Consider the following 15,255-nt stretch of genomic DNA (forward strand, 5'->3'; position numbering starts at 1 on the left):
TTCCACACTGTATCCCCTCTATGACTCGAAGACTAAGTTGCTGACGTTTTGTTCGTAGAGTTAATACGATTTAGAATATAACAAAATCTAGGCAGTCATAAGTTCACAAGTTATAGGTGTAGAATTAGGCCATTCGGCCCATCGAGTCCACTCCGCTATTCAATCATGGCTGATGTCTGCCTCCTAATCCCATTTTCCTGCCTTCTCCCCATAACCCTTGCCACCCTTCTAATCAAGAACTTGTCTATCTCTGTCTTCTGCCATTGTGTCAACAGGCCCTTCACCCCAACTCGCCCATGCTGACTAAGATGGCCCAAATAATCTGGTCCCATTTGCCTGTTTAGTTTAGTTTAGAGATACAGCATGGAAACAGGCCCTTCGGCCCACCGAGTCCGTGCCAACCACCAATCACCCTGTACTAACACCATCCTATATGCTAGGGGCAATTTACAATTTTTACCGAAGACAATTAACCTACAAACCTGCACTTCCTTGGGATTTCGATGGAAACTAGTGCGCCCGGAGAAAACCCACGCAGTCACAGGCAGAACGTGCAAAACGTCATACAGACAGCACCCATAGTCAGGATGGAACTTGGGTTTCTGGCGCTGTGAGGCAGCAACTCTACCACTGCCGGTACGATTCCTCAAACATTTTGACAATTAAATAATTCGGCAGTGATTTATGTTTCTATTGATTCACTCAGTGGGTGGTTGATGAATGGAACGAGATGCCAGAGGACGCTGTCAAGGCATGTATTGTAACAGCATTTTAAAGACAGGGTGTAGAAACAAACAACTGTAGATGCTGGATAACAGAGAAAAGTGCAGAGTGCTGGAGGAACTCAGCGGGTCAGGCAGCATCTCTGGAGAACACGGATAGGTGACGTTTCACAGAGTGCTGGAGTAACTCAGCGGGTCAGGCAGCGACTGTAGAGAAGGCGGAGAGATGACATTATAAGTCGAGACACCCTTTTTCAGACTGGAAGTGATAGGTGGGTACAGGTGACGGGGTGGTTGGCTGATGGGTGGAGTGAGTGACAAAGGCTGAAAAGGAGGCAAAATGGTGTCAGATACAGAGAGAAGCGGAGGAATTAAATGTAACGCTGGGGGGAGCGATACGTGACACAGTGGTTAATGCCACCCTGCTTTAATAATGCATGAGCAAACATCCACATAATAATTAATTGACTTTTTCAAATCAGCTACTGAAAAACAACGTTACTCTAGCTAAACTGGCCTTGAACAGTGGAAAATCAATACTCAAACTTGTATAATCTTTGTGGACTGACCTCCTTGAGCAAACATTGGAGTCTACCGCTTGAGACGACGAAGATTTATTTTCCAACAAGTGTCTGTCAATGATCAGCTGAAGGTGGACACAAAATGCTGGAGTAACTCAGCGGGACAGGCAGCATCTCTGGAGAAAAGGAATGGGTGACGTTTCGGGTCGACACCCTTCTTCATTCTTCTTGAGTCTGAAGAAGGGTCTCGACCCGAAACGTCACCCATTCCATCTCTCCAGAGATGCTGCCTGACCCAATAGACAATAGGTGCAGGAGGAGGCCATTCGGCCCTTCGAGCCAGCACCGCCATTCAATGTGATCGTGGCTGATCATTCTCAATCAGTACCCCGTTCCTGCCTTCTCCCCATACCCCCTGACTCCGCTATCCTTAAGAGCTCTATCTAGCTCTCTCTTGAATGCTTTCAGAGAATTGGCCTCTACTGCCTTCTGAGGCAGAGAATTCAACAGATTCACAACTCTCTGACTGAAAAAGTTTTTCCTCATCTCAGTTCTAAATGGCCTACCCCTTATTCTTAAACTGTGGCCCCTTGTTCTGGACTCCCCCAACATTGGGAACATGTTTCCTGCCTCTAACATGTCTAACCCCTTAATAATCCTATACGTTTCGATAAGATCCCCTCTCATCCTTCTAAATTCCAGTGTATACAAGCCTAGTCGCTCCAGTCTTTCAACATATGACAGTCCCGCCATTCCGGGAAATAACCTAGTAAACCTTCGCTACATGCCCTCAATAGCAAGAATATCCTTCCTTAAATTTGGAGACCAAAACTGCACACAGTCCTCCAGATGCGGTCTCACTAGGGCCTTGTACAACTGCAGAAGGGCCTCTATAAGATCACCCTTCATCCTCCTGCGCTCCATGGAATAGAGACCCAGCCTACTCAACCTCTCCCTATAGCTCACACCCTCTAGTCCTAGCAACATCCTCGTAAATCTTTTCTGAACCCTTTCAAGCTTGGCAATATCTTTCCTATAACTTGGTGCCCAGAACTGGACACAATATTCTAAATTGGCATGGACTTGGTGGGCTGAAGGGCCTGTTTCCATGCTGTATCTTTCATTCCAATTCAATCCAATTCTGGAGTAACTCAGCTGGACAGGCAGCATCTCTGGAGAAAAGGAATAGGTGACGTTTCAGGTCGAGACCCTTCTCCAGACTACGAGACGAAGCAGTCTGAAGAAGGGTCTCGTTCGGAAACGTCAGCTGCCCCTTCTCCCCAGAGATGCTGCCTGTCCCGCTGAGTTACTCCAGCTCTTTGTGTCTGTCTTCAGTGATAACATAGTCATTGGCCAAATTCATCTGAGCCACGGAAGGGGAAACGTCATGGTATGTAACACTATTAAAAACATTTAAAACTGAACTAAGCTGGCCTTTTTTCCACCAATCACACTATTTTATATTTAGGAATTACACATGGTAAGATTTAACGAGTGGATTTTGTGCGTCTAGTACCTGTATAAATACTTGGCAACCACAAGCCAGTTTGAAACAGAAAATTATCTAGATCAGAAGGGTAGCCTGCCGAATTTCCGAATAAAATGTACAGGAAGATAAACCATATCATGGGCGATCCTACACACAGTTACAGAAGTCCAGAACAAGGGGTCACAGTTTAAGGATAAGGGGGAAGTCTTTTAGGACCGAGATGAGAAAGTTTTTTTTCACACAGAGTGGTGAATCTGTGGAATTCTCTGCCACAGAAGGTAGTTGAGGCCAGTTCATTGGCTATATTTAAGAGGGAGTTAGATGTGGCCCTTGTGGCTAAAGGGATCAGGGGGTATGGAGAGAAGGCAGGTACGGGATACTGAGTTGGATGATCAGCCATGATCATATTGAATGGCGGTGCAAGCTCGAAGGGCCGAATGGCCTACTCCTGCACCTATTTTCATGTCTATGTTTCTATGTTATCTCAGCCATCAATTCCCACGTGTGACTCTTCTATAAGCAGGGCCCTTTTTACAACAGTAACTATTTATTGAAGACACAAGATATCGTTGATGCTGGAATGCTGATGAGACCAAAGTCGGTCCTGACCTGGCATACCGTCTACCCATTCCCTCCACAGATGCTGCCCGACCCGCTGAGTTTAGTTTAGTTTAGTTTGGAGATACATCACGGAAACAGGCCCCTCGGCCCACCGAGTCCGCGTCTATCACACTAGCACTTTCCTACTCACACCAGGGACAATTTTTACAATTTTACCGAAGCCAATTAGCCTACAAATCTGCACGTCTTTGGAGTGTGGGAGGTCCTTCTGCAGTTGTACAGGGCCCTAGTGAGACCGCACCTGGAGTACTGTGTGCAGTTTTGGTCTCCAAATTTGAGGTAGGACATTCTTGCTATTGAGGGAGTGCAGCGTAGGTTCACTAGGTTAATTCCCGGAATGGCGGGTCTATCGTATGTTGAAACATAGAAACATCGAAACATAGAAAATAGGTGCAGGAGTAGGCCATTCGGCCCTTCGAGCCTGCACCGCCATTCAATATGATCATGGCTGATCATCCAACTCAGTATCCCGTACCTGCCTTCTCTCCATACCCAATCCCTTTAGCCACAAGGGCCACATCTAACTCCCTCTTAAATATAGCCAATGAACTGGCCTCAACTACCTTCTGTGGCAGAGAATTCCACAGATTCACCACTCTGTTAAGACTGTAGCGACTAGGCTTGTATACACTGGAATTTAGAAGGATGAGAGGGGATCTTATCGAAACGTATAAGATTATTAAGGGGTTGGACACGTTAGAGGCAGGAAACATGTTCCCAATGTTGGGGGAGTCCAGAACCAGGGGCCACAGTTTAAGAATAAGGGGTCGGCCATTTAGAACGGAGATGAGGAAAAACGTTTGCACTCAGAGAGTTGTAAACCTGTGGAACTCTCTGCCTCAGAAGGCAGTGGAGGCCAATTCTCTGGATGCTTTCAAGAGAGAGCTAGATAGAGCTCTTAAGGATAGCGGAGTCAGGGGGTATGGGGAGAAGGCAGGAACGGGGTACTGATTGTGAATGATCAGCCATGATCACCATTGAATGGCGGTGCTGGCTCGAAGGGCCGAATGGCCTACTCCTGCACCTATTGTCTATTGTCTATTGAAACCGTAGCACCCGGAGAAAACCCACGCAGGTTACGGGGTGAACGTACAAACTCCGTACAGACAGCACCCGTAGTCAGGATGGAACCCGGGTCTCTGGCGCTGTGAGGCAGCAACTCTACCGCTGCGCCACCGTGCCGCACTAGTTACTCCAGCAATTTGTGTTTTGATAAATATAAATTTTATATTGAACGCAAAATTTAAACCTGCTTCAAATGAGAACTAAGGGGGGGGGGGAATATACTTGATACACAGCGGTGAAATCTGTCCACAATTTTAAAAATATGTATGTATAATAATGAAATTTCCATTCAATGGCTGAATATTTTCTTTGAAACTGAAGCTTCACATCGGCACAAAGATTATTCTGGCAAAGATAAAATGTTATGTAACGTATCCCATGAAGCAGGCAGAAATATGTAGCGCTTTTTGCAATGTTTTGCTTAAATCTTTTCATAATGGGCATGGCTTTGCAACAACTCACAAAATAAAATCCATACGTTCATAAAGTCAGAAGTTCTAGGAGCAGAATAAAGCCATTCGGCCCATCAAGTCTACTCCGCCATTCAATCATGGCTGATCTATCTCTCCCTCCTAACCCCATTCTCCTGCCTTCTCCCCGTAACCCCTGATACCCGCACTGATCAAGAATCTATCTATCTCCGCCTTAAAAATACCATTGACTTGTGGCCTCCACAGCCTCCTGTGGTAAAGAATCCCACAGATTCACCACCCTCTGACTAAAGAAATTCCTGATCTCCTTACTAAAGGAACGTCCTTTTATTTTTGAGGCTGTGGCCTCTGGTCCTAGACTCTCCCACTTGTCTGTACAGATTAAGGGCACAACATTTTAATGCAAGATAGAGTCTGATAAAGTCCAATTAAAGATAGTTCAGGGGTCTCCAAATGAGGTATTTGGGAGGTCAGGACCGCACTTTACCCCTGACGGTTAAAATTAGAGTTGCCAACTTTCTCACTCCCAAATAAGGGACAAGGTGACGTCACCGCCCCGCGCCCCACGTGACCTCACCCAGCCAGCGGCCACGTGCTCCCGCTCCACCAATGTCGACCGCCCGGGCCGGGAGGCGGGTTGACACGCAGCCTCCGTTAGGCGAACACACTCGGCCCTGCTCCTCGAACACACTCCGTTAGCCTACACTGTCCGGGCCTACAGCGGCCCGCGGGCCTACAGTGTCCGGGCCTACAGCGGCCCCCGGGCCTACAGTGTCCGGGCCTACAGCGGACCCCAGGCCTACAGTGTCCGGGCCTACAGTGTTCGGGCCTACAGCGGCCCCCGGGCCTACAGTATCCGGGCCTAGAACGGACCCCGGGCCTACAGTGTCCGGGCCTACAGCGGCCCCCGGGCCTAATATGGGACAAGGGCGGTGAATCAGGATCGAGGGAAACGATAGATATAGACGATGATGTAGAGAGATAAAGAACAATGAATGAAAGATATGCACAAAGTGCTGGAGTAACTCAGCGGGACAGGCAGCACCTTTGGAGAGAAGGATTGGCCGACGTTTTGGGTCGAGACCCTTCTTCAGTCTGAAGAAGGGTCTCGACCGGATACGTCACCCATTCTCTTTTCTCCAGAGATGCTGCCTGTCCCGTTGAGTTAGTCCACCATTCTGTGTCTATCTTCAGTACATTGAACAAGTTGTCCTCACCCCTGTCTCTGGGAATGCGGTCCACCCCAGCTCTGCGGTCGCCCATCTTGAATCCATCAGGGTCTCTGCGGATCAGAAGAGAAAGAAGATCAATGACAGGTACAAAACAGAAGGTGCAAAGATGCAACACAGAATGCAAACCTACACAGATGGAACACAGAATGCAAACCTGCACAGATGCAACGCAGAATGCAAACCTGCACAGATGCAACGCAGAATGCAAACCTGCACAGATGCAACGCAGAATGCAAACCTGCACAGATGGAACACAGAATGCAAACCTGCAAAGATGCAACACAAAATGCAAATCTGCACAGATGCAACGCAGAATGCAAACCTGCACAGATGCAACGCAGAATGCAAACCTGCACAGATGCGACGCAGAATGCAAACCTGCACAGATGCAACGCAGAATGCAAATCTGCACAGATGCAACGCAAAATGCAAATTGGTGATCACAGCAGCTTAGCTGTAGCCTTATTATTGTCAGGGGTACCGAGGTACAGCGAAAAGCTTTGTTTTGTATGTTTAGTTTAGATTAGAGATGCAGGGGTGGGCACGGTGGCGCAACGGTAGAGTTGCTGCCTCACAGCGCCAGAGACCCGGGTTCCATCCCGACTTCGGGCGCTGTCTGTACAGAGTTTGCACGTTCTCCCCGTGACCTGTGTGGGGTTTTCTCCGAGATCTTCGGTTTCCTCCCACACTCCAAAGACGTGCGGGTTTGTAGGTTAATTGGCTTCGGTAAACATTGTAAGTTGTCCCTGGTGTGTGTAGGATAGTGTAGGTGTGTGGGGATCGCTGGTCGGAGGGGACTCGGGGGGCCGAAGGGCCTGTTTCCGCGCTGTATCTCTAAAACTAAACTAAACTCAGGGGGAAGGAAGTGTGCAAATGTCTCCCCCCCACTTCTCTGGAAACAAAGGTTTTGCGTTTTCAGCCACAGAATGTTTTGATTTACGTCGAATACAACCTGAAGTTCTCGGCTCATAAATCAGCACTCCAGTGGGCAAAGGTTAAGGAAACCAGAGGCACAGATTGTGCGGGAGGGTGGACAGGGTCAAAGGCACAGAAAGGGGTTTAAAATGGATGTGGGTAATTCACATTAAACATGCCCCAGGGGGCAGAGAAGGACTGTTACAAATCACTGAAACGGGATCACGTGAGCAAGAATAGCTACTTAGTTCACTTCAGTTTAGAGATACAGCGTGGAAACAGGCCCTTCGGCCCACCGGGTCCGCGCCGGCCAGCGATCCCCGCACATTAACACTATCCCACACACACACGAGGGACAATTTACAATCTTTACCGAAGACTGAACTACAATCTACATTCAAGAGAGAGCTAGATAGAGCTCTTAAGGATAGCGGAGTCAGGGGGTATGGGGAGAAGGCAGCAACGGGGTACTGATTGAGAATGATCAGCCGTGATCACATTGAATGGTGGTGCTGGCTCCAAACCGAAGATCTCGGAGAAAACCCACGCAGGTCTCGGGGAGAACATACATACTCCGTACAGACGGCGCCCGTAGTCGGGATCGAACCTGAGTCTCAGGCGCTGCATTCGCTGTAAGGCAGCAACTCTACCGCCGCGCCACCACTAATGTGCGGGGATCACTGGTCGGCGCGGACCCGGTGGGCCGAAGGGCTTGTTTCCGCTCTCACTGTATCTCTAAACTGTGCTCTTGCAAGCTGCGATCAGGTGAGGGTGGTAATCGTGTCGGTATTGTCGAGCCGAATACCAAGGATGCAGGAGAGGCGAAGTTCAAATATTAACGCGCGGCCGCCCCTAGCTAATCATGGATGGTGACCTGTGGAAAATCTCCTGCCAAAAGTGTTTGTTGCCTAAACAAATCAATTAGCCCCATAATGAGATATAAATCAGCAGGTGTTTCTGGTCAGTTGGATCAGCTTATCCGCTGGAGCAAGCAAATTGAAATGTTCGGGATCCTGCGCTGTGTTTGTTCAGCATTTTCTGAAACAATACAGATGGTACAAAGCACACACGATGCTAGATAAGTGACAGCTTTGCACCAGTGAATCTAAAGTGGGAATGGAATATTCAGGAAAAATAATATTGTTGTCAAAGTTTGCAGCGGCATCTGCATTTTTCAAAGCGGTCGACGTTGGGCTGTGTTTGTGTGGGAGTGTGTCGTGTATTATGTGCTACAATGGACCGGCTTCCTAACAAAGGAATCACAAAATGCTGGAGTGGCTCAGCGGGTCAGGCAGCATCTCTGCCCCCAAAGGGTCTCGACCCGAAACGTCACCCGTTCCTTCTCTCCAGAGATGCTGCCTGACCCGCTGAGTTAATCCAGCATTTTGTGATGCCTGCCTCATATCTTAAGGGGGTGCTTCTGTTGAGTTCAGAGCTAGATTTGTACCGGCATCTGCAGTTATTTCTCCCCACAGCTTCCTAACAAAGGAATCTCCTGCAAGCCTATTTTTTTTTTTGATGTTCCCGAATTTTGCTTTAGATTTATTTCCACCCACCTTCGCGAAAAGGAGTGAAAGTGAATGAATGAGCCCAATTAGCAACTCTGCTCCAAAAAACATACGCTGAGAGACTTCGAGAGATCACGGGGGTCGGTCGGCCTGTATCCTTTCAGACAATTCAAGCAATCATTGAAATAAAACGCCGACATTCATCACGCTCAGATATTCAGATGTAAGAATGCATCCGGCACACGGACTGGCCGAGAAACATAAGATAACATAATAATAAGTCTTCACGGGAGAGTTCGATCTAGCTCTTAGAGCTAAGGAAATCAAGGGATATGAGGGGGAAAAGCAGGGTACTGATTCTGGATGATCAGTAGTGTTGCCAACTGTCCCGTGTTAGCCGGAACATCCCGTATATTGGGCTAAATTGGTTTGGTCCGTATGGGACCACCCTTGTCCCATATTAGGCCCAGACACTGTAGGCCCGGACACTTTAGGCCCGGGGGCCGCTGTAGGCCCGGACAGTGTAGGCCCATGGGCCCGGGCGCCACCTAACTGAGGTTACGTAGCAACCCGTCTCCCAGCCCGGGCGGCCACCATTGGTGGAGCGGGAGCACGTGGCCACTGGCTGGGTGAGGTCACGTGGGGCGCGGGACGGTGACGTCACCTTTTGTCCCTTATTTGCCAGTGAGAAAGTTGGCAACCCTAATGGTCAGCTATGATCATATTGAACAGCAGTGCTGGCTCGAAGGGCCGAATGGCCTACTCCTGCATCTATTTTCTACGTTTCTATCACAGCCTGGCTCCTGCAACTCAAATGCCGAGGAATGAAGGAGATGACACAAAATGGTGGACACTGCCCGGTCCCTCACGGGTAATGACATCTCCACCATCGAAGGGATCTACAGGGGGCGCTGCCTCAAAAAGGCAGCCGGCATCATAAACTTATAAGTAATAGGAGCAGAATTAACCCGACACCCGTACTGATCAAGAATCTATCTATCTATGCCATAAAAATATCCACTGACTTGGCCTCCACAGCCTTCTGTGGAAATGAATTCCATAGATTCACCACCATCTGACTAAAGAAATTCCTCCTCATCTCCTTCCTAATGAGCGTCCTTTAATTCTGAGGCTGTGCCCTCTGGTCCTAGACTCTCCCACAAGTGGAAACAGACTCTCTACATCCACTCTATCCAGGCTGCTCACTATTCTGTATTCACTATTCACGTTTCAATGAGGGTCCCCCTCTCATTCTTCTAAATGAGCATCGTCAGAAACCCACACCACCCTGATTGGATATCAAACCATGTACAAGGCTTTTCACGGTACCTCGTTACACGTAATTAACAACAATCAACCTAAGCCTAGTTTTTAATGACATCAGGAACTGCAGATGCTGGAATCTTGAGCTAAATACAAAATGCTGGAGAAACTCGGCGGGTCAGGCAGTGTCTGGGGTGGTAGACACCGAATGCTGGAGTATTCAGTGGGTCAGGCAGCATCTCGGGAGAGAAGGATTGGGTGACGTTTTGGGTCGAGACCCTTCTCCAGTCTGAAGAAGGGTCCCGACCCGAAACATCACCTATCACCTGGTCCATGTTTCTCCCAAGATGTTGCCTGACCCACTGAGTTACTTCAGCATTTTGCGTCTACCTTCGATTTAAACCAGCATCTGCCGGGTTTTTTTCACACTAGTGGTCAGGATTCTTCTAGAATTAATTCAGATTAATTTTTAATTGATACGCACATTGACACTTTTTTGTTAATCATAAAAAGCACAGACAATAATCAACACGTTGTTGCTGCAGTATATTCCCCAATTTAAAATGTATTCCAACGCACACCACCCCATTACCTCAGACCATCACTCCACCCACATATCACATTGCATACATTAGGGGTGGCGCAGCGGTAGAGTTGCTACCTCACAGCGCCTGAGTTTCTGCCTCACAGTGCCAGAGACCCGGGTTCAATCCTGACCACGGGCGCCGTCTGTACGGAGTTTGTACGTTCTCCCCGTGACCTGCGTGGGTTTTCTCCGGGTGCTCCGGTTTCCTCCCACACTACAGGACGTTCAGGTTTGTAGGTTAATTGGCTTCAGTAAAAATTGGAAATTGGCCCTAGTGTGTGCAGGATAGGGTTAGTGTGCGGGGTGATCGCTGGTCGGCACGGACCTGGTGGGCCGAAGGGCCTGTTTCCGCGCTGTATCTCTAAACGAAACTGAACTAAACATTCAAACAATGATCAAATTTAACACTAATAATCCATGCAGAATCTTCCAGCCACCATCTTCTTCAGATAACTACATCAGGTATCAGATTCAAACCTCCCTCCCATTGACTCCATCTACACCTCACGTTGCCTCGGCAAGGCCAGTAGCATAATCAAGGACCAGTCTCACCCCGGCCACTCCCTCTTCTCCCCTCTCCCATCAGGCAAGAGGTACAGAAGTGTGAAAACGCACACCTCCAGATCCAGGGACAGTTTCTTCCCGGCTGTTATCAGGCAACTGAACCATCCTACCACAACCAGAGAGCAGTGCTGAACTACTATCTACCTCATTGGTGACCCTCGGACTATCCTTGATCAGAATTTACTGGCTTTACCTTGCACTAAACGTTATTCCTTTATCATGTATCTGTACACTGTGAACGGCTCGATTGTAATCACGTTGACTGGTGACTTTCCGCTGACTGGTTAGCATGCAACAAAAGCTTTTCACTTGTACCTCAGTACATGTGGCAATAAACTAAAGCCAAACGAAACAGATTGGTCTCAAGAGTTTAAAGATGCATGCCTGGCCATTTGTTCAGCGTGAATCAATATGCCTTACTCCCAGAGGAGTTTAGTTACTGCACAGTTCACAATTCAACGCCATTTACTCCTCGAGATATTGAATGAGAAGGTTAGCGGAATTCAATTTAAAGTGATGTATTTTTGATTTTTATTCTGCAAAAGTCCAACCTGTCAAATCATGAAGTCAGCTAACTGGAGGATCAGAAAGAATATCAATTATTGTAAAAATGAATAAAAGCCGGAGCATTAAGAATTGCTTTGTCCCCCCCTCTGCACACGAGGAGCCTAAGGCGACCACTGACTTTTTTTTCCCACATCTCCTCAGACTGGAGAAGTGTCCCAACCTGAAACGTCACCTATCCATGTTCTCCACAGATGCTGCCTGACCCGCTGAGTTACTCCAGCACTCTGTGAAACATCGCCTATCCATGTTCTCCACAGATGCTGCCTGACCCGCTGAGTTACTCCAGCACTCTGTGAAACGTCACCTATCCATGTTCTCCACAGATGCTGCCTGACCCGCTGAGTTACTCCAGCACTCTGTGAAACATCGCCTATCCATGTTCTCCACAGATGCTGCCTGACCCGCTGAGTTACTCCAGCACTCTGTGAAACATCGCCTATCCATGTTCTCCACAGATGCTGCCTGACCTGCTGAGTTACTCCAGCACTCTGTGAAACATCACCTATCCATCCTCTCCAGAGATGCTGCCTGACCCACTGAGTTACTCCAGCACTCTGTGAAACGTCACCTATGCATGTTCTCCACAGATGCTGCCTGACCCGCTAACTTACTCCAGCACTCTGTGAAACGTCACCTATCCATGTTCTCCACATATGCTGCCTGACCCGCTGAGTTACTCCAGCACTCTGTGTCTTTTTATACTTTCTCCCCGTGACCTGAGTGGGTTTTCTCCGGGTGCTCCGGTTTCCACCAACACTCCAAAATCGTACAGGTTTGTAGGTTAATTGGCTTCGGTAAAAATTGTAAATTGTCCCTAGTGTGTGTAGGATAGTGTTAGTGTGCGGGGATCGCTGGTCGGCGCGGACCCGGTGGGCCGAAGGGCCTGTTCACATGCTGTATCGTGTAATTGTAGGCTTGGTTCTCCATTAGATTACTACGTCGGAAAGTGGCACATCAGACACACCTAACACTCGTGTGAAATCTTTTGATATTTTCTCTTTGCCTCTTACTCTTTATCTCACTTTTGGAAGATCAAGATTTTCTATTGCTCTCTTTTGTGTTTACCTTCTTCTATTGATACAAGTTCATTTAATCCATCCAGGGTTTTGTAAACAGCTTGCCACAGCTCTCCAAACCTCCTCCTGCAATGTCTTTTCTCTGAATCGTAGAAACATAGAAAATAGGTGCAGGAGGAGGCCATTCGGCCCTTCCAGCCAGCACCGCCATTCAATATGATCATGGCTGATCATCCAAAATCAGTGCCCCGTTCCTGCTTTTCCCCCATATCCCTTGATTCCTTTACCTCCAAGAGCTAAATCTAACTCTCTCTTGAATCAGCTCTACTTAATTTTCAAATGTATCTGTGACTTTATCTTACTAGGCACGGCACACATTATAAAGTGTACAGCTACCTATTCAAGAGGCAGACCAGAGTGCATTTATTTTACAATAAATTAGAGTTATAACTTAGATGTGGAGAAGATGTTTCCACTAGTGGGAGAGTCTAGGACCAGAGGTCATAGTCTCAGAATTAAAGGACGTTCCTGTAGAAAGGAGAAGAGGAGGAATTTCTTTAGTCAGAGGGTGGTGAATCTGTGGGATTCTTTGCCACAGTCGGCTGTGGAAGCCAAGTCAGTGGATATTTTTAAGGCGGAAATAAATAGATTCTTGATTAGTTTGGGTGTCAGGGGTTACGGGGAGAAGGCAGGAGAATGGGGTTAGGAGGGAGAGATAGATCAGCCACGATTGAATGGCGGAGTAGACTCGATGGGCCGAATGGCCTAATTCCGCTCCTCTCAAATGAATTTATAGACCCTACTTTGTTGGTTGACGTAGGTCAAACTATGCAGACAATTTTAACGCAACTAAGCTGATATCACCATATTAAGATCAGTGAAAGATGAAGAGTTTCATTTAGCTCACCAATTAGCTTTGAATTGCGCAAAATATTTTTGTGAGAATCGTGAGGTACTGATAAGGATCATCACTGAGTCAATGATTCAACACTGAAGCATTTGGTTAAATTAGCAAATGCACCAAATGTCGTTCAGAGTCAGACACAAACAGCATCAATTTGTCGTGGTCAGTCCTCACCATGGGGTGCGTTTTATTACAGTTTATATTGTGCTCTGCATTACACGCTCGCCACAGGAAGGTGAAGACTGTTTCGATGCAATATCCTTCTACTTGAGTTCAGTTCAGTTCAGTCTAGTTTATTGTCAAGTGTACCGAGGTACAGTGAAAGGCTTTTGTTGCGTGCTAACCAGTCAGTGGAAAGTCTATGCACAATTACAATCGAGCCGTCCACAGTGTACAGATACATAATAGGGGAATAATAGACAATAGACAATAGGTGCAGGAGGAGGCCATTCAGCCCCTTCGAGCCATCACCGCCATTCAATGTGATTATGGCTGAACATTCTCAATTAGTACCCCGTTCCTGCCTTCTCCCCATACCCCCTGACTCCACTATCCTTAAGAGCTCTATCTAGCTCTCTCTTGAATGCATTCAGAGAATTGGCCTCCACTGCCTTCTGAGGCAGAGAATAACGTTTAGTGGGAAAGATAGAACAGCCATGATTGAGCAGTGGAGTAGACTTGATGGGCCGAATGGCTTAAACCTGGTTCCCAAACCTGTGAACTTAAACATGATTACAATTAAGCCATCTACAGTGTACAGAGAGAGGATTTAGTGCAAGATAAAGTCTGACTACAGATAGTTCAAAGTTCTCCAATGAGATAGATGGGAGGTAAACGCAAAATGCTGGAGTAACTCAGCGGGACAGGCAGCATCTCTGGAGAGAAGGAATGGGTGACGTTTTGGGCCGAGACTAGGGTTGCCAACTGTCCCGTATTACCCGTGTTTTGGGCTAAATTGGCTTGTCGCGTACGGGACCGCCCTTGTCCCGTATTAGGCCAGGGGGGCGCTGTAGGCCGGGACGCTGTAATCCTGGACCGTGTAGGCCAGGACAGTGTAGGTCTGGACAGTGTAGGCCCGGACACTGCAGGTCCGGACGCTGTAGTCTCGGACAGTGTAGGCCCGGACGCTGTATTCCCGGGCAGTGTAGGCCTGGAGGCCCGGGCGCCGCCTAACTGAGGTTACGTAGCAACCCGCCTCCCGGTCCGGGCGGCCGCCATTGGTGGAGCACGTGGCCGCGGGCTGGGAGAGGTCACGTGGTGCGCGGCGGGGCGGTGACGTCACCTTGTGTCCCGTATTTGGGAGTGAGATAGTTGGCAACCCTAGCCGAGACCCGTCTCGAGATCAGTGGCAGTGGTTCCACAGAGCAAGCTCGGAATGTCCTGCAGCAAGTGGGTTGAGATTTCCATCTTACTGCCCACAGATGGAGCAAAGCCCATGTGTGCTGTTCAGTGCAAATGGGTTGTGACAAGGTTCAGTTCGTGCACTGGAAGTCATTTGTCTTCATCAGAGGTGATGAAATGAGCCTTGACTCTGGATTATACTTCCCATGTGTCTGCACAGGCGTCTGGAAGTGGGAAATACAAGGGGAAATATCATGAGACTTGTGTGAAAGACATTCAACGGCTTGTGTAAAAGATATCCAACAGCTCTGCATTCTAATTGAGAAAGGGCATGACAAATATTCTCTTCAAAACGGTCGCTGGTGGAATTAAAGCAGATCTCCACTGGTTTCCTCCAGACTTGGGTGAAATTTTACACCTTGTATCCAAGTGGTTATAAGTTGAAGCCCTTTAGCGATGTCTCATTATTTATAATATGGATAAATTGCTTCAATTCCAGTGTCTGGTGCC

General features: G+C 47.9%; 1 protein-coding gene across 4 annotated transcripts in view; it reads right to left on the reverse strand.

Moving 5' to 3' along the window:
- Nucleotides 1–6,152, reverse strand: part of ephb3b (eph receptor B3b) — an 81,359-nt gene extending 75,207 nt beyond the window's left edge. For 2 of the 4 annotated variants that reach the window (XM_078410922.1, XM_078410921.1), the window contains exon 1: nt 6,067–6,152. In XM_078410922.1, coding sequence (XP_078267048.1) covers nt 6,067–6,123 — 57 coding nt within the window. In that variant the 5' untranslated portion in view covers nt 6,124–6,152. The remainder of the gene's footprint in view (nt 1–6,066) is intronic. The other 2 variants (XM_078410920.1, XM_078410919.1) reach the window with 1 other exon arrangement.
- Between the last annotated feature and the right edge of the window lie 9,103 nt (nt 6,153–15,255).

This window comes from Rhinoraja longicauda, chromosome 13 (assembly GCF_053455715.1).
Source record: "Rhinoraja longicauda isolate Sanriku21f chromosome 13, sRhiLon1.1, whole genome shotgun sequence".
Lineage (NCBI taxonomy): Eukaryota > Metazoa > Chordata > Chondrichthyes > Rajiformes > Arhynchobatidae > Rhinoraja > Rhinoraja longicauda.